We start from the raw sequence: 23,857 nt of genomic DNA, 5'->3' as shown, positions 1-23,857 counted from the left end.
CGACAAGGTCCCACACAAGAGATTGATGTGCAAAGTTAGAGCACATGGGATTGGGGGTAGTGTACTGACATGGATTGAGAACTGGTTGTCAGACAGGAAGCAAAGAGTAGGAGTAAATGGGTACTTTTCAGAATGGCAGGCAGTGACTAGTGGGGTACCGCAAGGTTCTGTGCTGGGGCCCCAGCTGTTTACACTGTACATTAATGATTTAGATGAGGGGATTAAATGTAGTATCTCCAAATTTGCGGATGACACTAAGTTGGGTGGCAGTGTGAGCTGCGAGGAGGATGCTGTGAGGCTGCAGAGCGACTTGGATAGGTTAGGTGAGTGGGCAAATGCATGACAGATGAAGTATAATGTGGATAAATGTGAGGTTATCCACTTTGGTGGTAAAAACAGAGAGACAGACTATTATCTGAATGGTGACAGATTAGGAAAAGGGGAGGTGCAAAGAGACCTGGGTGTCATGGTACATCAGTCATTGAAGGTTGGCATGCAGGTGCAGCAGGCGGTTAAGAAAGCAAATGGCATGTTGGCCTTCATAGCAAGGGGATTTGAGTACAGGGGCAGGGAGGTGTTGCTACAGTTGTACAGGGCATTGGTGAGGCCACACCTGGAGTATTGTGTACAGTTTTGGTCTCCTAACCTGAGGAAGGACATTCTTGCTATTGAGGGAGTGCAGCGAAGGTTCACCAGACTGATTCCCGGGATGGCAGGACTGACCTATCAAGAAAGACTGGATCAACTGGGCTTGTATTCACTGGAGTTCAGAAGAATGAGAGGGGACCTCATAGAAACATTTAAAATTCTGACGGGGTTAGACAGGTTAGATGCAGGAAGAATGTTCCCAATGTTGGGGAAGTCCAGAACCAGAGGTCACAGTCTAAGGATAAGGGGTAAGCCATTTAGGACCGAGATGCGGAGGAACTTCTTCACCCAGAGAGTGGTGAACCTGTGGAATTCTCTACCACAGAAAGTTGTTGAGGCCAATTCACTAAATATATTCAAAAAGGAGTTAGATGAGGTCCTTACTACTAGGGGGATCAAGGGGTATGGCGAGAAAGCAGGAATGGGGTACTGAAGTTGAATGTTCAGCCATGAACTCATTGAATGGTGGTGCAGGCTAGAAGGGCCGAATGGCCTACTCCTGCACCTATTTTCTATGTTTCTATGTTTCTTCCTATCCACTCTATCTAGGCCCCTCATAATTTTTTACACCTCAATAGGGTCTCCCCTCAGCCTCCTCTGTTCCAAAGAAAACAAACCCCAACCTAAACAATCTTTTCTCATAGCTAAATTTCTCCAGTCCAGGCAACATCCTCCTAAATCTCCCCTGTACCCTCTCGAGTGCAATCACATCGTTCCTGTAGTGTGGTGACCAGAACTGCACGCAGTATTCTACCTGTGGTCTAACTAATGTTTTTTTTACAGTTCAAGTATAACCTCCCTGCCCTTGTATTCGATGCCTCGGCTATTAAAGGCAAGTATTCCATATGTCTTCTAACCACCTTATCTACCTGGTCTGCTACCTTCAGGGATCTGTGGATATGCACTCCAATGTCCCTTTGTTCCTCTACACTTCTCAGTATCCTACCATTTAATGTGTATGCCTTGACTGGTTAGCCCTCCCCAAATGCATTACCTCACACTTCTCCAAATTGAATTCCATTTGCCACTGTTCTACCCACCTGACCAGTTCATTGATATCTTCCTGCAGTCTACAGCTTTCTTCTTCATCATCATCATCAACCGCACAGCTTATTTTTGTATCTGCAAACTTCTTAATCATACCCCCTACGTTCAAGTCTAAATCATTGATATATACCACAAAAAGGAAGGGACCTAGCACTGAGCCCTGCGGAACCCCACTGGAAACAGCCTTCCAGTCATAAAAACACCCAGCAACCATTACCCTCTGCTTCCTGCCTCTGAGCCAATTTTGGATCCAACTTGCCACGTTGCCTTGAATCCCATGGGCTTTTACTTTCGTGACCAGTCTGCCATGTGGTCCCTTATCCTAAGCCTTGCTAAAATACATATACACTACATCAAACGCACTACCCGCATCGACTCACCTTGTTATTTCCTCAAAAAATGTAATCAAGTTAGTCAGACACGACCTTCCCTTAACAAATCCATGCTGACGGGCCCTGATTAATCTGTGTCTTTCTAAATGAAGATTTATCCTGTCCCTCAGAATTTTTTCCAATAATTTTCCCACCACCAAGGTTAGGCTGACTGGCCTGTAATTACTTGGTCTATCCCTTTCTCCCTTTTTAAACAAAGGTACAACGTTAGCAGTCCTCTGGAGCCACTCATGTAGCCAGAGAGGATTAGAAATTGATGGTCAGAACAGAAAAATATAAGAAATAGGAACAGGAGTAGGCCATACGGCCCCTCGAGCCTGCTCCGCCATTCAATATCATGGCTGATCTGATCATGGACTCAGCTCCACTTCCCCGCCCGCTCCCCATAACCCCTTATCCCCTTATCGTTTAAGAAACTGTCTATTTCTGTCTTAAATGTATTCAATGTCCCAGCTTCCACAGCTCTCTGAAGCAGCGAATTCCACAGATTTACAACCCTCAGAAGAAATTTCTCCTCATCTCTGTTTTAAATGGGAGGCCACTTATTCTAAGATTATGCCCTTTAGTTCTAGTTTCTCCCATCAGTGGAAACATCCTCTCCGCATCCACCTTATCAAGCCCCCTCATAATCTTATGTTTCGATAAGATCACCTCTCATTCTTCTGAATTCCAATGACTGGAGGCCCAACTTACTCAACTTTTCCTCATAAGTCAACCCCCTCATCCCCAGCATCAACCTAGTGAACCTTCTCTGAACTGCCTCCAAAGTAAAACCTTCAGTAAATATGGAAATCAAAACTGCACGCAGTATTCCAGATGTGGCCTCACGAATACTTTGTATAGCTGTAGCAAGACTTCCCTGCTTTTGTACTCCATCCCCTTTGCAATAAAAGCCAAGATACCATTGGCCTTCCTGATCACTTGTTGTACCTGCATACTATCCTCCAGGTACCACTGTACTGTGGCACTTTGCAATCTTTCTCCATTTAAATAATAACTTGCTCTTTGATTTTTTCTGCCAAAGTTCATGACCTCACACTTTTCAACATTATACTCCATCTGCCAAGTTTTTGCCCACTCACTTAGCCTGTCTATGTCCTTTTGCAGATTTTTTGTGTCCTCCTCACACATTGCTTTTCCTCCTATCTTTGTATTGTCAGCAAACTTGGCTACATTACACTCAGTCCCTTCTTCCAAGTTGTTAAGGTAGATTGTAAATAGTTGGGGTCCCAGCACTGATCCCTGTGGCATCCCACTAGAGAATGAACCATTCATCCCAACTCTCTGTTCTCTGTTAGTTAGCCAATCCTCTACCCATGCTAACATATTACCCCCAACCCAGTGAACTTTTATCTTGTGCAGTAACCTTTTATGTCGCACCTTGTCAAATGCCTTCTGGAAGTCAGAGCCTCTGATATTTCCTCTTTTGCTTCTCTTAATAGCCTGGGATACATTTCATCTGGGTCTAGGCATTTATCCAATTTAAAAGCTGCTAAACCCCTTAATACTTCCTCTCTCATCTTGTTTATTTCATCTAATATTTCATACTCCTCTCTGATTGCAATATCTGCATCGCCCCTCTCTTGTGAAAACAGGCGCAAAGTATTCATTAAGAACCATACCCATGTATTCTGCCTCCACATAGAGATAACCTTTATGATTTCCAATAGGCCCTACTCTTTCTTTAATTATCCTCTTGCTCTTAATGGGCCCAAGTTTCCACATGATTTGCGCCTGATTTTTTAGGAGCAACTGGTGGAGAACGGACTATCTTAGAAATCGCAATTCTCCACATTTTTTTTTCTGCAGTTCTAGTCAGGTAGAACAGTTCTACTTTGGAACAGAATTTTTTCTTCAAAAGGGGGCGTGTCCGGCCACTGACGCCTGATTTCAAAGTTTCCACAGTGAAAACGTACTCCAAACTAAGTTAGAATGGAGCAAGTGAAGATTTTATTAGAACTGAAAAAACCTGTTCTACACATTAAAAAATCAGGCGCAGGTTACAAATTAGGCGTCCAGAACGAGGTGGGGGGGGGGGGGGGGGGGGGGGGAAGTCATTAAATTCTACAATAAATCCTTATTTATACTTTTACAAATATTATACAAATAAATCCGTTTTATTTGGTGCAAAAAACGGGCGCCCAGCTCGGAGGGAACTTGGGCCCAATGTATTTACAAAACATTTGACCTCTGATAAATGTAATCATACTGAAAAAACACAATTTTCATTCATACGATAGCATCACTGCATCACGATCACCACTAACTGTATAAAATAGACAAAAAAGAACCTCAAGTTTAAGCACAGTGCAGAAAAGGCACCCAAATACTGGTGTAAATTAACTATGTGGTTAAGAATTGGTGCAAATCTCACTGAAATGGTAGTTTACATTCAAACTATCCACCTTCAGACTATCTGCATAATTATTCACAGCTCAAGGTGCAGGAAGCATGCTAGTGCTAGGTGAAGAAAATTGTATGTAAAACTTGAAAGGACTTGCATGCAATTAAAAAGAGGCAGAAGTCTAGGGAGACATATTCTTCGAGCCTTTGGAAAGGCTCCAAAGGAATCTCAACTCATTGGCAGGCTTTGCCAGGGCTGAAGGAGGAAAGTGCAAAGAATTGACAGGCAACAATTTAAGAAAAGGAAGCCCAGTGTACCAGGCAGAATTCTGTGGGCAAGTGGCAGAGCAGCCAGCTTCCAACATCCCGTTTGAAGTGGAGGCGATACTACACAAGGTGGCTGCACAAGAGGATCTGCCACTCCATAGCACCATCTGCACAGGTTAACATCACAGCATACCGGAAATAAGATGGAGGCACGTTTGATTCTACTGCTGGCCAGTAGAATCACTGGCTGTGCCAGCCTTATGGTGCATGTTAGCTGCAGGTGTCTATGCAGCAGAAAGCACTGCTCTGTATTAGGATCTCTGCTGTCCCAGTGAAAAGAGTTCCCATGATCATTGCCAGGTAGGAGCAGTGAACTTCCATAGGACTTTCCCTGGATGCCTCGGTGAATGAATGTTATTTACTCCGAGTGTCCTGTAAACATGAATATCGGGACATTGTGTGTAGGATATCCCCACCCACATATTTAAATGAAGTTCCCATCTATTTCGGCAACATAGGAACCACTGTTTAAGTTATGACCGAACAGTTTTTGTAGAAGCAAGCTAAAAAAAAGAAATTGGTATATTTCTGGGACCAAATGTGAAAGGCAGTGTGCGGGATATTTTACTATGTTCAGAAAGTTCTCGAAAAATCAGAATACAAGAAATAGGAGCAGGAGTAGGCCATTTGGCCCCTCGAGCCTGTTCTGCCATTCAATAAGATCATGGCTGATCTGATCTTGGGCTCAGCTCCACTTCCCTGCCCTCTCCCTATAACCCTCGATTCCTTTAATATTCAAAAAGCTGTCTATCTCCACCTTAAATATATTCAATGACCCAGCCTCCACAGCTCTCTGGGCAGAGAATTCCAGAGATTTATAACCCAGAGAGGAAATTCCTCTTCTTCTCAGTTTTAAATGGGCGACCCCTTATTCTGAAACCATGCCCCCTAGTTCTACATTCTCCCACGAAGGGAAATATCCTCTCTGCATCTACCTTGTCGATCCCCTTCAGAATCTTATACGTTTCAATAAGATCACACCTCATTCTTCTAAACTCCAATGAGTATAGGCCCAACCTGCCTTCATAAGTCAACCCCTTCATCTCAAGAATCAACCTAGTAAACCTTCTCTGAACTGCCTTCGAAGCAAATATATCCCTTCTTAAATAAGGCGACCAAAACTGTATGCAGTACTCTAGGTGTGATCTCACCAATACCCTATACAGTTGCAGCAGGACTTAGAAACATAGAAACATAGAAAATAGGTGCAGGAGTAAGCCATTCGGCCCTTCTAGCCTGCACCGCCATTCAATGAGTTCATGACTTCTCTCTTTTTATACTTTATCCCCTTGCAATAAAGGCCAACATTCCATTTGCCTTCCTGATTACTTGCTGTACCTGTATACTAACTTTTTGTGTTTCATGCACAAGGACCCCCAGGTCCCTCTGTACTGCAGCATTTTATAATTTCTCTCCATTTAAATAATAATTTGTTTTTTTATTTTTCCTGTCAAAGTGGATAACCTCACATTTTCCCACATTATACTCCGCCTGCCAAATGTTTGCCCACTCACTTAGCTTGTCTATATCCCTTTGCAGATTTTTTGTGTCCTTCTCACAACTTGGTTTCCCACCCATTTTTGTATCATCAGCAAACTTAGCTACATTACATTCGGTCCCTTCATCCAAGTCATTAATATAGATTGCAAATAGTGGAGATCCCAGCACCGATCCCTGTGGCACCCCACTAGTTAGTTTGCCAACCCGAAAATGACCCATTTATCCTGACTCTCTGCGTTCTGTTAGTTAGCCAATCCGCTATCCATGCTGATATTACCCCCAACCCCGTGAGCTTTTATCATGTGCAGTAACCTTTTACGTGGCATCTTATCAAATGCCTTCTGGAAATCCAAATGTCCTGCTACTGTTTCCTTAATAATGGACTCCAGCTTTTTCCCCAACGACAGAGGTTAGGCTAACTGATCTATAGTTGCTTGCTTTCTGTATGCCTCCATTTTTAAATAGTGCCGTTACATTTGCGGTTTTCAAAGCCGCTGGGACCTCTCCAGAATCTAGGGAATTTTGGTAGATTACAACTAATGCATTCACTATCTCTGCAGCCAATTCTTTTAATACCCTAGGTTGCAAGCCATCAGGTCCAAGAGACTTGTCCACCTTTAGTCCCATTATTTTACCAAGTACTTTTTCTTTAGTGAAAGTGATTGTTTTAAATTCCTCCCTCCCTATAGCCCCTTGATTATCCATTATTGGAATGTTTTCAGTGTCTTCGACCGTGAGACCAATACAAAATATGTGTTCAAATCTCTGCAACTTCTATGTTCCCCATTATTAATTCTCATCCTTTAAGGGACCAGTGTTTACTTTAGCTACTCTCTTCCTTTTTATACATCTGTAGAAGCTCTTACTACTGTTTTTATATTTCGTGCTAGCTTACTCATAATCTATCTTCCCTTTTTTTTTTTTTTTAAAAGGTCGTCCTTTGCTGCTTTTTTAAAAAAATGCCCAATCCTCTGGCCTCCCACTAATCTTGGCCATTTTGTATGCCATTGTTTTCAATTTAATACCATGCCTTATTTCCTTAGTTAGCTACGGATGGTTCTCCCTTCTCTTAGTCTTTCCTTCTCACTGGAATATATTTTTGTTGAGTTATGAAGTATCTCTAAATATCTGCCTTGGCTTATCAACCGTCTTGCACTTTATTCTATTTTCCCATTCCACTTTAGCCAACTCTGCTTTCATACCTTTGTAAACACCTTTATTTAAGATCAGGACTCTGGTTTGAGATTCAAATTTCTCATCCTCCAACTGAATTTGAAATTCAACCATGCTATGATCACTCGTTCCTAGAGGATCCTTTACTATGAGATCATTTATTAATCCCGTCTCATTGCACAGTACCAGATCTAAAATAGCCTACTCCCTGGTTGGTTCCGCAAGGTACTGTTCAAGGAAGCTATCCCGGAAACATTCTATGAACTCTTCCTCAAGGCTAGAATAGACTGGTGAGTGATATTAAAAGGTTGACGGTGGATAGGCAATGGCAAAACATTTAAAGATCACAAGGATGAACTTCAACAATTGTACATCCTTGTCTGGAGTTAAAATAAAACGGGGAAGGTGGCTCAACCGTGGCTAACAAGGGAAATTAAGGAGAGTGTTAAATTCAAGGAAGAGACATATAAATTGTCCAGAAAAAGCAGCAGACCTGAGGACTGGGAGAATTTTATAATACAGCAGAGGAGGACAAAGGGTTTAATTAGGAGGGGGAAAATAGGAGTATGAGATGAAGCTTGCTGGGAACATTTAAACTGATTGCAAAAGCTTCTATAGACATGTGAAGAAAAAAAGATTAGTGAAAACAAACGTAGGTCCCTTGCAGTCAGATTCAGGTGAATTTATAATGGGGAACAAAGAAATGGCGGACAGTTAAACAAATACTTTGGTTGTCTTCACGAAGGAAGACACAAATAACCTTCCGGAAATACGAGGGGACCGAGGGTCTAGTGAGGAGGAGGAACGGAAGGAAATCCTTATTAGGCGGGAAACTGTGTTTGGGAAATTGATGGGATTGAAGGCCGATAAATCCCTGCGGCCTGATAGTCTGCATCCCAGAATACTTAAGGAAGTAGTCCTAGAAATAGTGGATGCATTGGTGATAATTTTCCAACAGTCTATCGACTCTGGATTGGTTCCTATGGACTGGAGGGTAGCTAACGTAACAGCACTTTTTAAGAAAGGAGGGAGAGAGAAAACGGGTAATTATAGACTGGTTAGCCTGACATCAGTAGTGGGGAAAATGTTGGAATCAATTATTAAAGATGAAATAGCAGCACATTTGGAAAGCAGTGACGGAATCGGTCCAAGTCAGCATGGATTTATGAAAGGGAAATCCTGCTTGACAAACCTTCTAGAATTTTTTGAGGATGTAACTGGTAGAGTGGACAAGGGAGAACCAGTGGATGCGGTGTATTTGGACTTTCAAAAGGCTTTTGACAAGGTCCCACACAAGAGAGTGATGTGCAAAATTAAAGCACATGGTATTATGGGTAATGTACTGATGTGGATACAGAACTGGTTGGCAGACAGGAAACAGAGAATCGGGATAAACGGGTCCTTTTCAGAATGGCAGGCAGTGACTAGTGGGGTGCCACAGGGCTCAGTGCTGGAACTCCAGCTATTTACAATATACATTAATGATTTGGATGAGGGAATTGAGTGTAATAGCTCCAAGTTTACAGATGACACAAAGCTGGGTGGTGGTGTGAGCTGTGAGGAGGACGCTAAAAGGAGGACTTGGATAGGTTAGGTGAGTGGACACACGTGTGGCAGATGCAGTATAATGTGAATAAATGTGAGGTTATCCACTTTAGTGGCAAAAACACGAAGGCAGAATATTATCTGAATGGCGGCAGATTAGGAAAAGGGGAGGTGCAACGAGACCTGGGTGTCATGGTACATCAGTCACTGAAAGTTGGCATGCAGGTACAGCAGGCAGTGAAGGCAGCAAATGGTATGTTGGCCTTCATAGCTAGGGGATTTGAGTATAGGAGCAGGGAGGTCTTACTGCAGTTATACAGGGCCTTGAGGCCTCACCTGGAATATTGTGTTCCGTTTTGGTCTCCTAATCTGAGGAAGGATGTTCTTGCTATTGAGGGAGTGCAGCGAAGGTTCACCAGACTGATTCCAGGATGGCAGGACTGACATATGAGGAGAGACTGGATCGACTGGGCCGGTATTCACTGGAGTTTAGAAGGATGAGAGGGGATCTCATAGAAACATATAAAATTCTGACGGGACTGGACAGGTTAGAATCAGGAAGAATGTTCCCGATGTTGGGGAAGTCCATAACCAGGGGACATAGTCTAAGGATAACGGGTAAGCCATTTAGGACTGAGATGAGGAGAAACTTCTTCACTCAGAGTTGTTAACCTGTGGAATTCCTTACCGCAGAGAGTTGTTGATGCCAGTTCATTGGATATATTCAAGAGGGAGTTAGATATGGCCCTTACGGCTAAAGGGATCAAGGGGTATGGAGAGAAAGCAGGAAAGGGGTACTGAGGTGAATGATCAGCCATGATCTTATTGAATGGTGGTGCAGGCTCGAAGGGCCGAATGGCCTATTCCGGCACCTATTTTCTATGTTTCTATGCTACCTTGGCCAGTTTGATCTGTCCAATCAATATGAAGATTAAAATAGCCCCTGATTATTGCTGTATCTTTCTTACAAGCCTTCATTATTTCTAGATTTATACTACGTCCAGCAGTGTAACTATTGTTAGGGGGCCTATAGACTACACCCACCAGTGACTTCTTCCCCTTATTTCTTATCTCCACCCAAACTGATTTACATCTTGATCTGCTGAGCGAATATCATTTCTCACTACTGCACTGATCTCATCCTTTATTAACTTAGCTACCCCACCTCCTTTTCCTTTGTCTCTGCTTCCAAATTGTCAAATACCCCTGAATATTTAGTTCCCAGCCTTGGTCACCTTGCAACCACGTCTCTGTAATGGCTATCAGATCACACCCATTTATATCTATTTGTGCCGTTAACTCATCGATCTTATTACAAATACTGCATGCATTCAGATAAAGAGCTTTTAATTTTGTCTTTTTACCATTATTCCCTGCTTGTACCCCACTTTCTAATACACTCTTATTTTTATACATTCTGTCTCTTCCGGTCACACTTTGGCTATTATTTCCTCCAATGCTACCCTGCCTTCTCCTTGCTCTTTGACTTTTTAAATTTACGTTCATCTGAACCCCTCCCCCCCCCCCCCCCCCCCAACTATTTAGTTTAAAGCCATCACTACAGCCCTAGTTATTCGATTCGCCAGGACACTAGTCTGTATCATGGAACATTCCCCAACAGTGATGTAACAATTTGTCCCACTGTGAAAACCCTCAATCTGCAGCTTCATTGCTGTTCTTCATGCTGAGATGGTTGGTGGTGGACAATAACACCGTCACTAAATAATTCTATAAATATATACACCAGGAGTTTCCTCAGAGGTTTTTCCAATGTCCCACCATAACTGGCAAAACATTGGCAGAAATCCCGTTTACTGATTAGATTTTAGATCATGAAATACTACTTTTTAAAAGTTCCTTTTTGTACATTCATACCTGTTCATATGTTCTCTTGCTATGTTTACAAATGAAAAAGTCAGTATCTTATAACTGAAAGGGATTAACCTAAATTACCTTTTTAGAGAATCAAATGAGTTCAGTGTTCGACTTAGTGTCAAAACAGATAAACAAATTGGGGGAAACCGGTACACACATTATGTTAAATAAAATACTGAGATTCTCTTGTATAAAACACTTAAGAATACCACCCACACCATTATTAAAATTTTATTCTCAGTAATAACAAGATAGAAAGAAACTTTTTCCTCTGGTGGGGGAGTCCAGAAAAAGGAAGCATAGTCTTAAAATTAGAGCTGGGCCGTTCAGGGGTGATATCAGGAAGCACTTCTTCACACAAAGGGTAGTGAAAATCTGGAACTCTCTTCCCCCAAAAGGCTGTTGAGGCTCGGTGAATTGAAAATTTCAAAACTGAATGATAGATTTTTGTTAGGCAAGGTTATTAAGAGTTACGGTACCAAGGCAGATAGATGGGGTTAAGATACAGATCAGCCGTGATATAACTGAATGACAGAACAGACTCGAAGGGCTGAATGGCCTACTCCTGTTATGTTCCTAACTAAATAGTAGGCTAGCAATTGAGTGCACAAAGATGTCACTTGTTAATATTTCCCATTAAGATTGGAATGGTATGTTACTCGTGCACTGTTACAATGCTGAAACTTCAATGTGCACTAAACTTGGTACTCAATGGAAGATCTAAATCTAACTACTGTTCTACGAGTTGAGCACTTTAGACATAGGAGAAAATACAATCATGCTAAATTGTCACACACCGAGCAGCAATTCTTACTTAGTCGGATGACCTGAATATTTTACGCAGCAGAGTTCGTTAATTAATCCACAATCCTTCCTGCATAAAAAGAGGAAGTCAGAAATTGTAACACAGAATTATGTATCAGTAGACTTATCCGATATTACAATAAACAAATTCTAAGTTAAAGGCATGTTGAGTCGTTTTTAGGTCAATGCAGCCTGGGATTGCACATAAAAGGATTAAAATTTAGAGAGGCTCAGGTGCAGTATCTCCCAAACTGTATCTAAAGTCATCAAAATAGAGCTGCTTTATACCACACTTTATGATTACTCATCAACATTTAGAATGAAATATAACCAGTTTAAAAAATGATAATTGCAGTTGAAGCCACACAAAAAGTCTACCTTGTATGGTTTGTCTTTCTAAAAGAATATTAGAGGTTGTGTATACATACAAGTGTCAGTTAGTTAAAAGATGTTCCTCGTAATACACAGAAACACAGTGAAAGTAATTTTTTCTCTCTTCTCAACCCCTATTTTAGAGACCAAATTATGTTCATAACAGACCTTATGATAAATCTTAGTGGGCTGGAAAGCTTTAAGCTTTTGACCTACTTACTATTTACTTTTTGTTTAATAATGTCTCAATTTATTGTACATTCATATTGTTGGCAGTAATGCTCACTTCTTTTACTTCCCTTTCTCCCTCTTGCTTTTATTTATAGCGGCACCTTGGGGGGGGGGCGGGGGGGTACCCTATACTCTGCATTTCATCACCAACTTTCTTTAAAATCTACTTACCGTCTAAATGCAATGAACTGTGACGTCACGTCAGTGACCAATCCCGGGGCCTTTTCGAGTAAAATTGTGATAGCGTCTTGAAGATCTGGCAATGACAAAAACATTTAAAAGTTCGCCAAAACATCACAACCAGACCCAACGTAACAAAGGTGCTGCTGTGCATTTTGAATTTATGTAATCTTTAATATGAGGATACTCCTTTATGCTATTTAATCAGCTCAGTCCTTAATTCTTGTTATCAGTGGACCCGAACAAAAACCTGCATTCAGCACGTACAATATTATGCCCAATTCCAAACTCCCAATTATGACCTAAAGGAGATCAGCCTGCATAATGATGCATTAAAGCATTCATTTGTATCCAGCCATTGTGAACAATCAAATGTATACTAGTCAATCTTAATTCCCTTAAGATGTGGAAACTGTGCACTCACATGCATAATGATGCCACTGCACATGGGGAGTAAAGACCATGTATATCTTTCAGATGAAGCAGGGTTAGAGGCCAGGGTATAATTGGGCCAGGACACAGATATAATTCAGTCCCAACTGGGGAGAGGGCGTAATTACATTGGAGAAGTTTACAAAGGAAGTTTCCATTATAAATGTGGACATAGGAATTTATAATCGGAAAAGTTGACAAGTGCATGGAGACTTCAATTTTTATATATATATATATATATATATATAAAAAATATTAAGAGTCTGCGACAGCCATTTCAAGCTCAAGTGTTACCTCTGACAAGTATCTGATGTAAAACATCCCTTTCCAATAGTAAGCCCAAAGTAATAAAGGAATATGAATGATTTTCATACTCACCAAAGGAGCTAAAGTTGGAGGGAAGAGAAACCAGAATGAAGCTTTTATCAGCTGTTGGAATTTGGACTTCTACTCCCTTTGATATGTGCATCACTGCATCATATTGCAACTCTTTATGAGTAGACTTCAATCCCATCTCAGCAATCCTGAGAAGTAAGAATTCATGAAAAATTAAACAGTTATATCAAAAGAAATTCAGATGTTGTGAAAGAATATCTTTTGAAGACTATTTCAAAAATGACTCTCCTCCCACCCACCCAGTCCTTCACTGTTTTTTTTAAACCTTATCTTCTGAAGTCAGTGACTCGTGGGTAGCAGCTGCAATTAGTGCCTTGTCAGTGGGTGCAGACGTGCATAAAAAGCATTGAGTAAGCAGGATGGAATTTTTTTTTAAATTAGTTCATTGGATGCGGGCAAGGTCAGCATTTACTGCCCATCCCGAAATGCCTTTCAGAAGATGGTGGTGAGCTGTCTTCTTGAACTGCAGAACACAGTTAAGACTCAACTACATTGCTGTGGGTCTGGAGTCACATATAGGCCAGACTGGATAAGAATGGCATTAATGAACCAGATTGGTTTTTACGATAATCCATTACTGATACTAGCTTTTTATTCCAGATTTATTTAATTAACTGAATTTAAATTCCCCAGCTGCCATAGTGGGAATTGAACTAATTGGTCCAGGCCTCTGGATTACTAGTCCAGTAAAATAACCACTATGCTACCGTACCGAACGCGTGCAGTCAGACAGGCAGGTTGATCAGTGCTATTAAAGCAGGGGTTCTCAACCTCTTTCCTTCTGAGGTCCCCCCTCCCGTGTTATAAAAATGTAATGGACCCCTGTAACACAACACAATAACAACTTGTATTTATATAGCACCTTTAATATAGTGAAATGTCCCAAGGCGCTTCACAGGAGCATTATCAAACTAAATTTGACACCGACCCATTAGGGCAGAAAGAGGTAGGCTTTAAAGAGCATCTTGAAGGAGGAAAGAGAGGTGGAAAGGCTTAGGGAGGGGATTTCAGAGCCTGGCAGCTGAAGGCACGGCCGCCAATGGTGGAATATTTAAAATCGGGGGATGCTCAAATGGCCAGAATTGGAGGGACGCAAATATCTTGGAGCGTTGTAGGGCTGGAGGAGATTACAGAGACAGGGAGGGGCAACGCCATGGATGGATTTGAAAACTTGAAATACAATTAAACATATAAACTTTAGGGATTAGTAATAGGACAATGGTTAGGATGTTAGTTAGGGGTTGGGGATTAGGATTTTAGTTACTGGTCAGGGTTAGGGATCGGGGTTACAGTTAGGATGTTCGATTTAGGCTTGGTGATACCAAGGCTAAGGGAGGCACTCTGGAAGGTAGGGGGACTGGCCCTGACCAGTCACCATTTCCCTTCATTTACAGATGCTCCCTGACCAGTCACCGTTTCTTCATTTACAGACAATCCCTGACATCACCATTTCTCCTTCATTTATAGATGCTCCCTTACCTGTCACCATTTCTCCATCATTTACAGATGCTCCCCGAGAGTTCCCAGCACTTGCTGATGCGCTTACATTACGCTTTCCAGCTAGGGTGAACCCAGGAAGCAGCCCCCCGGGGTTTATAAACCCACTCCCTCCACATCCCTTACCTGCTGCAGCTCCACCAGCCAGCAACGCCCGCACATGCTCAGCTCACACTGCCTGGGTAATTGCCGTGAGGTCCAAACTAATAGGAAGAGGGGCTAGAGGACCAAACGAGTCATGCAACCAATTGGTGTATGTGTAGAATCTGGCTATTTTTGGCAGAACCCTTAAATCATTCTCGTGGACCCCTGGTTGAAAACCCCTGTATTAAAGGGCACCTTGTCGTTGCAGTAGCAGGAAGGTAATTTTGCATTACACCAGGATCAGTAGTACTTACATACCGTTAAATTTCCCTGGCATATGGGCCAGTAGCCCAGCCCTTTCCATGGTTTGCAGCTCATGCAACAAAGGTAGCACTAATCAGATAATCTATACAGAAAATGGGGAAAAGACCAACAATGCAAAAGAAACCCAAAGATGCTGGCAATGCTGCAGCAAAAGTGCTGCAAGCAAATTACAAGGTTGCCAAAATAAGAACAGAATGTCCATCTGATGCAAGCGGCAAACACATTTTAAAGGAAACACCTGCAATTCCTGTGTTTTAGGACAGATCACCCAAAATTCACCAAATTCCATTAAGAAGTGAATGAAGATGCCGTGTGATTAAGTTTTGCAGTGGTTAAGAAAAAAAACTGGAAAGCCATCTCCATTTGTGTGCATGCATGCGAGTGGACAATTGCAAGTCTGAAGGTGAAAAAGCATACTTTGCAGCATTATCGATTATTAGCTGACTCTCGGCGCGATGATTGGTCGCAAGCTCGACGGCCCATCTAATTCGGGATAAACTGGAGTATACATCGTTTAGCATGTTGCCAGGCTCGATACTCGGCAACTGTCTAACATCACCTAGAAGTAGTAAAGGAAATAAGCTTATGAACCTCATGGAATCAGAAACAGTGAATGTACAGAGGCTGACCAACTGCAAGGAGGACCAAACAATGGTGCAGTGGCGCAGCATGTCGAAACATCCTCTTCACATGCTAGTTCCCAACATCAGCCATGCGCTAATTGCTCGTTAAATACTTTTCATTCACTGTGTGAACAGGACAGGGGGGAGGAAAATCAGCAGAGCACTGGGGCAGGCTGCTCTCATTCAGTCATCATCATAGGCAGTCCTTCGGAATCGAGACTTGCTTCCACTCTAAAAATGAGTCCTTAGGTGGCTGAACAGTCCAATACGAGAACCACAGTCCCGGTCACAGGTGGGATGGATAGTCATTGAGGGCAACAACTGGGGATGGGGACTGAGGGGTTGTGGTTGAGTGGTCAAGAGATTGAGCCCTAGGTGGTTGGGGGCATAGGGACAGCAGGAAAGGGTGACTGGGGGTTGGTGATGGTGGCTCATAGGAGAGATGGAGTATGGGGTCGGGGGTAATGTTCCCACTTTTTTTTCGGTGTGCTGCCCATTCAGATTTTCGCATATGCACAGTTTTTCCCATATAAAAGCCAGTGCGCGGGGACCTCCAGATCACTACGTGGCCGCACAACTTAACGGGAACATGGGTCGGAGGAATTGGGCCTTGGGTGGGGCGGGGGTGGAGGTTAAGCGAGGACTGGGGAATGGCCCAGCATTTCCTGCAGAGGTTGGAGCAACAGCAGTGTGCTGAGGGGGAGTGGCGCAGAGAGAGGAGCAGCAAGTGAAACCTGGGGTCCTTACTGTGGACCCGTCGCAAGCTTCAACTGTGGCCGTTCATGTCGGGCTGGGAGAGGAGGGGAGCAGCACGTGGCACAGCTGTCAGCAGCAGCCACACTCCCGCGGCTCCTCTCAAGGCAAGAAGCCCCACAAACAACCCCAGGCTTGACACCCAGCATCAACTCTTGGCTCCTCGCTCAGGATCTTGCAGAATTTGCAGCTGGGGCACAGAGGATCATCCGAAATGTGGCATCAGGCCTCATTTTAACAATAGAGGCCAGCTAGTGCTGTGGGGCTGTGCGATGCACTATTTCCCCGCCATTTCTTCGGCAGCCTTCAGCAGAGGCTATAAGGGTCGCTGTTTAAGCCACTGTAGAACTAGAAAAGCTAGTCAGAACTTGCACAGGGCATGCTCCACCTAGTTTTTCATGCATTTTGAAGAAAGGTCCAGAAACAGACACAGGACCCTTCTTTGCATAGTTAAATTAATTAATACTGATTTCAGGCAACTGCCAGGGATGCCTAAAAACAGTGAGGACTAATATGACAGTGCCCATGCCACCAGTGCATATTAAGTATAGGGCCCAGAAATTAGTATACATTGCCCCTGTTTTATACTCAAAAAGACAAGCGGAGTGCATATTAATTTCTATCCCATTGCACCGAAATTACCATTGCAGGATGTGGCCCGTGCCAAGTGCCAGGATGTCGGATCAGGCCCACCATGTAGAAGGAGTTTGACACCCCAGCTCTAAACCATCCACCATTTGAGCCCCATTGCTTCTGCCTCTTTCAACACACAACTCCAGAGACAAACGAGACAGACAAATACTGAAGAATACAAAAGACGTAAAATAGGAGAGGCAGACAAAAGTGATGGGGAGGAGAGAAAGAGATGAATGGATGAAAGAGGTTTTTAAAAACTGTCAGGGATTCCAAAAAATGCAAAATAGATTAGGAGTTGGATACGGTGTTTAATCATGATTCTGCCCAACTCAAAGGCAATTTAATCAAACACAACTGACACTATTTGTGACGTAATACTCCAAGAGGTTGAATGGTTTTGATATAGGAAGAAGTACAGCTAATGGTGTGAAAAGCAGTCACAGTACAGATTAATATTCAAATAAAAGTTTACATTGTATTACTACACTTGCATGTTAAAGCAAAAATCAAGTACATTTACTCTCAACAATAATGATTTATTTATTATCTAGTTATGTTAATAGCTCATGTCTGGAATTCTTGTCAATTTACAGTCACCAAATTATTGAGTTAAGTGGTAGTTATTCAGCATTAAAATTGGAACTATATAAATGTTAAGTTTATTTGACCCCATTAGCAACTGTACTTCTGTTTCTCGCTGGGTGATATATCATGCAAAGAGAAAAGTAAAGAAAATAGTGTTTTGCATTGAAATGCATTATTACTATCATTAACATGCAAAGAAAAGCAAAACTCTCCATCAGCAGTCACTTACCAAGGATTATAAGCTTTTTGAGATTGGCATACTTCATAAGCAACTTTAAAACTGTACTTAGGACTTGCACAGAGACCAAACTCCCCTCATCAACAATCAGAACCTGGACATCAGAAAACAACCAATGACAGGGTGCACCTGTATCTTCAGATTTCTCGCAAGTCCGGAAATTCCACATCACCTGTTTTTAAAAAAAAACATTAATTCAAATGTTCTTTATCTGGAGAAGATTCAAAATTTTAATCTGCATTTTTCTCCCCATGTTCAAATACCTACAATAAGTTTGAAGCAATATTTACTCTTCAAACCCAAATGAAGAAACTCATCGGCCTCCATCAATATTTTGTTGATTATTCTTTTCTAATAATTTTACTGCAATTCTACATGTTCATTTTTAATCCTAAAGGGAGGCAAGACCTTAAAATTGAAGAAGAGAGAACAATGAAAATCTCAGACTACTCCCGGTTATGTTTTGGGGTATTTTCTACACCTCATTCATTTTAACTCTCATTTCATGCATCACTCAACTCCCTCTACCTTCAAAAGTGTCTGTCCAGCCTTGAGAACGAGGTAAGCTTTCTGTAACGTGCCAGGAATAATGAAACAGAAAACTCTATCTGTTAATCTCTCATCTTTGACAAGCATCAGAGTTGTCGATTATGTTTTAAGTTTAAAACCATTAAGCAAGTTTATTTATCAAAAGACAAACAAGCAAATGAATAACAATCTTATAATAGTCATGTATTTACAGTAGAAAGTTTATTATCTATTTACTGTGTGCGCCTGTTCTTTTGGCGATATTTCGCCATATTTGTCGAAAAATACTGATCCGCTAATTTGGCCAAAATCCTGCGCCGCCGGCAGATTTGAAATATCGCTGAAAAGCAGACCGCCGGCGTGCAAGACTGGAAAGACCGCTTGTGCCGTCATTTGGTCTTTTGGCGCACCGGTATTCTGGGTGAAAAAAAAAGCCAGAGAAAAGCCTGCGTTGCAGCCCCAGAAACAGTGGTATGTATGAAGAGCTACCAAAAAGGCGAGTTTAAAGTTTTTATTTTTAAATTCTTTTTCAGCGATTCGCTAGTTAAGAGTCTCGTGATTTTTTATTTTTTGCAGTTCGTGTGTTTTCCCCCTCCCAGGGCCTGTCTTTTAGCGGTAATCGGCCTCGAACTAACTTTGGCGAGGAACGCGGTTTCCTGCAATGACGATTTTTACCGCTGGGTGTATTTTCTAACCAATTTAGCCTTTTAAAAAATAGCGGAGTGATTAGCGGCATTTTTGGCAAAAAATGCCAAAAAAATACCGCCATCATCAAAAAATTTAGAGCCACCAAACCAAAAGTACTTCATATTTGTCAGATTCCCATTGATTGCTTTGTTTTAGTTAGCTTGCATTGCAAATCAACTATTGAGCACACTTACACTAAATCAAATATTCTATAATATAACAGCACTGACTATAGAAATGTCAATAAAATAGATAACGATAAGAAAGGTTACAATGGAAAGATAAATTAGCGAAGGATCACCTAGTAAATGATAAGCTCCTTCTTGTATCCTGTTCAGAAGTGCAAGAGAAATGCTAAAAGAGCCTCAACCAAATATAGGAGCAGCATTCAAGTATTGATGGAATTGAGCTGTATAAAGAACATAAGAAATTGGAGCAGGAGGCAGCCATACAGCCCCTTGAACCTGCTCCGCCATTCATTAAGATCACGGTTTATTTTCTACTTCAACTCTACTTTCCTGCCTTCTTCCCATATCCCTTGATTCCCTTAAAAGAAGTTTTGAAAGAAGTGTTTGACACAAAACTTCACAAGAGTTCAGGAGCGAAGAGGTAGATTAAGAAGCATGACCAGTGTGGAGTGCTTGAAAATACAGAAACAGCCAGATTATAGAGGGAAGTAGTTGACTAGATAAGTGTGTAGGAACTGGGAACAACAACAAATTGTATTTATATAGCGCCTTTAATGTAGTAAAACATCCCAAGGCACTTCACAGGAATGTTTCACGGCAAAACAAATAAATGTAATAAATAAACACACAAGAATAAATTATGGCAGATGACCAAAAGTCGAATCAAAGAGGTAGGTTTTAAGGAACGTCTTAAAGGAGGAAAGCGAGGTAGAGGCGCCGAGAGGCTTAGGGAGGGAGTTCCAGAGCTTGGGGACTGGGCAGCTGAAGGCACGGCCACCAATGGTTGAGCAGTTATAATCAGGGTTGCTCAAGAGGGCAGAATTTGAGGAGTGCAGACATCTCAGGGTTTATGAGGCTGAAGAAGATTACAGAGATGGGGAGGGGTGAGGCCATGGAGGGATTTGTAAATAAGGATGAGAATGTTGAAATCGAGGCGTTCCTTAACCAGGAGCCAATATCCTGATAGGGAGATTAACTCGAGCTGTAAGAGAGCGAGTGGATTAAACTCATGGCAGAGTGCAGGGGAGGGGGGGGGGAAAAGAGGGGGAAGCAAGTAGGGGGAAGAGTAGAAAAGGCAACTGTAACATGACTCCAAGAGAAAACCAAGCGTTTTGAAGGCAGCTTTAGCAATACAGATGTGGGAAAATCACTGAGGTCAGAAATGGAAATCGGCTCAAAAATGTCAATAGATGTAAAAGGACTAGACTCATTCAAATGCTAACCCTAATCGCTAAGTTTGCTAGTGAAATGTTCATGCTGAAAACAGACAAACAGCAGCGGATTTTCCAAACAAACAGTGAAAATAGACAAAGATTCATTCACCCACCTTTCCGCCCATGTAGCAGGACATCCAACTATTCAGTCAGATTTTGTACAGGTAACAGAAGTTTGAGTTAATTACATTAAAACTGAGCTTGAATTCATCATTTCCATTTTCTACCAGTTTTCTGGCATTTTACGCTGATACAGCATTCATCTATTACACACATCAATTCAGTGCCTCGGGCTGCTGCATATGCTGACTACAGGAGTAACTTTTTTTTTTAAAGTTCTATAGTTCAAGCAGCAATTTGAGTGTACCAAATCATTTTCTCACTTTTTTTGCTTGTTCTTTCTTGTTTCCACTAAGTTTTTCAGGCAGCTTTATGCCAAGGGTTCTGGCACTGCTGCTTTTTTGCTACATCGACAATATTGGGATGGTGGGTTTGCCAATGCAAATTCTCATTTACTTATGTTTTGGGAGGAAGAGGGATGTCAGGCAGGTCTGTACCCATACCCTGCTATCTATCACTTATCTGGCAACAACTATCAAACTGGCAATGCATTAGGAGAGCTGCACCATCTGCTGTAAAGACATCTGCACCTAACATGCACCATTGAGTTGCCACTGGCGGTAAATCAGATGTGCCCTCACGTCCTCTGCCCCCTTTTGGCATGCTGCAGTTCAGTCTTACGGGAAGGGTTTCTTACAGTGGCAAGCACAACTACCTTCTTTGCTAGCACCTCATTCTTCACCATTCCCACTTTTCCAGCCATCAAACAGGGGTTGGAATATTGCCCCACTCCATCACTTGGCCATAGACTGAATTTCTTGTCAGCCATTTTGGTTGCCAAAGCTGGAATATACATTAAAGATGTAAGCATAGAAACATAGAAAATAGGTGGAGTGGGCCATTCGGCCCTTCGAGCCTGCACCATCATTCAATTTGATCATGGCTGATCATGCAACTTTAGTACCCCATTCCTGCTTTCTCTCCATACCCCTTGATCCCTTTAGCCGTAAGGGCCACATCTAACTCCCTTTTGAATATATCTAATGAACTGGCCTCAACAACTTTCTGTGGTAGAGAATTCCACAGGTTCACAATTCTCTGAGTGAAGAAGATTCTCCTCATCTCGGTCCTAAATGGCTTACCCCTTATCCTTAGACTGTGACCCGGGTTCTGGACTTCCCCAACATCGGGAACATTCTTCCTGCATCTAACCTGTCCAATCCTGTCAGAATTTTATATGTTTCTATGAGATCCCCCCTCATTCTTCTAAATTACAGTGAATACAAGCCTAGTCGATTCAGTCTTTCTTCATATGTCAGTCCTGCCATCCCTGGAATCAGTCTGGTGAACTCCCTCAATAGCAAGAATGTCTTTCCTCAGGTTAGGAGACCAAAACTGTACACAATATTCCAGGTGTGGCCTCACCAAGGCCCTGTACAACTGCAGCAAGACCTCGCTGTTCCTATACTCAAATGCTCTCGCTATGAAGGCCAACATGCCATTTGCCTTCTTCACCGCCTGCTGTACCTGCATACCAACTTTCAATGACTGATGTACCATGACACCCAGGTCTTGTTGCACCTCCCCTTTTACTAATCTGTCACCATTCAGATAATATTCTGCCTTCCTGTTTTTCCCACCAAAGAAGATATCCTCACATTTATCTATATTATACTGCATATGCCATGCATTTGCCCACTCACCTAACCTGTCCAAGTCACCCTGCAGCCTCTTAGCATCCTCCTCACAGCTCACACTGCCACCCAGCTTAGTGTCATCTGCAAACTTGGAGATATTACATTCAATTCCTTCGTCTAAATTATCAATGTACATTGTAAATAGCTGGGGACCCAGCACTGAACCTTGCAGTACCCCACTAGTCACTGCCTGCCATTCTGAAAAGGACCCATTTATTCCTACTCTTTGCTTCCTGTCTGCCAATCAGTTCTCTATCCACGTCAATACATTACCCCCAATACCATGTGCTTTAATTTTACACACTAATCTCTTGTGGGGGACCTTGTCAAAAGCCTTTTGAAAGTCCAAATACACCACATCCATTGATTCTCCCTTGTCCACTCAACTAGTTACATACTCAAAAAATTCTATAAGATTTGTCAAGCATGATTTTCCTTTCATAAATCCATGCTGACTTGGACCGATCCTGTCAATGCTTTCTAAATGCACTGCTATTTCATCTTTAATAACGGATTCCAACATTTTCCCCACTACCGATGTCAGGCTAACCGGTGTATAATTACCCGCTTTCTCTCTCCCTCCTTTTTTAAAAAGTGGGGTTACATTAGCTACCCTCCAATCCATAGGAACTGATCCAGAGCCAATAGAATGTTGGAAAATGACCACCAATGCTTCACTATTTCTAGGGCCACTTCCTTAAGTACTCTGGGATGCTGACTATCAGGCCCTGGGGATTTATCGGCCTTCAATCCCATCAATTTCCCCAACACAATTTCCTGACTAATAAGGATTTCCTTCAGTTCCTCCTTCTCGCTAGACCCTCGTATTTCCGGAAGGTTATTTGTGTCTTCCTTAGTGAAGGACAGAACCAAAGTATTTGTTCTACTAGCCTGCCATTTCTTTGTTCCCTATTATAAATTTACCCGATTCTGACTGCAAGAGACCTACATTTGTCTTCACTAATCTTTTTCTCTTCACATATCTATAGAAGCTTTTGCAGTCAGTTTTTATGTTCCCTGCAAGCTTACTCTCATACTCTATTTTCCCCCTCTTAGCTAAACCCTTTGTCCTCCTCTGCTGAATTTTAAATTTCTCCCAGTCCTCAGGTTTGCTGCTTTTTCTGGCCAATTTATATGCCTCTTCCTTGGATTTAACACTATCCCTAATTTCCCTTATTAACCACGGTTGAGCTACTTTTCCCATTTTATTTTTACGCCAGACAAGGATGTACAATTGTTGAAGTTCATCCATGTGATCTCTAAATGTCTGCCATTGCCTATCCACCGTCAACCCTTTAAGTAACATTCGCCAGTCTATCCTAGCCAATTCACATCTCATACCATCGAAGTTACCTTTGTTTAAGTTCAGGACTCTAGTCTCTGAATTAAGTGTGTCACTCTCCATCTTAATGAAGAATTCTACAATATTATGGTCACTCTTCCCCAAGGGGCCTCGCATAACAAGATTGCTAATTAAT

At 42.1% G+C, this 23,857-nt stretch overlaps 1 protein-coding gene across 1 annotated transcript in view; it reads right to left on the bottom strand.

Annotated features, from left to right (window-relative positions):
• Positions 1-23,857, bottom strand: part of helb (helicase (DNA) B) — a 65,650-nt gene that overhangs the window by 26,271 nt on the left and 15,522 nt on the right. Inside the window, exons 5-9 of the mRNA XM_070900295.1 lie at positions 17,997-18,177; positions 15,588-15,729; positions 13,248-13,393; positions 12,429-12,513; positions 11,665-11,724 (exon numbers count right to left, since the gene is read on the bottom strand). Of these exons, the coding sequence (XP_070756396.1) occupies positions 11,665-11,724; positions 12,429-12,513; positions 13,248-13,393; positions 15,588-15,729; positions 17,997-18,177 (614 nt within the window). The remainder of the gene's footprint in view (positions 1-11,664; positions 11,725-12,428; positions 12,514-13,247; positions 13,394-15,587; positions 15,730-17,996; positions 18,178-23,857) is intronic.

This window comes from Pristiophorus japonicus, chromosome 15, assembly GCF_044704955.1.
Source record: "Pristiophorus japonicus isolate sPriJap1 chromosome 15, sPriJap1.hap1, whole genome shotgun sequence".
In the NCBI taxonomy this organism is placed as follows: domain Eukaryota; kingdom Metazoa; phylum Chordata; class Chondrichthyes; family Pristiophoridae; genus Pristiophorus; species Pristiophorus japonicus.
Note: the sequence above shows the minus strand (reverse complement) of the source record. Positions and strands in the feature narration are given on the sequence as shown.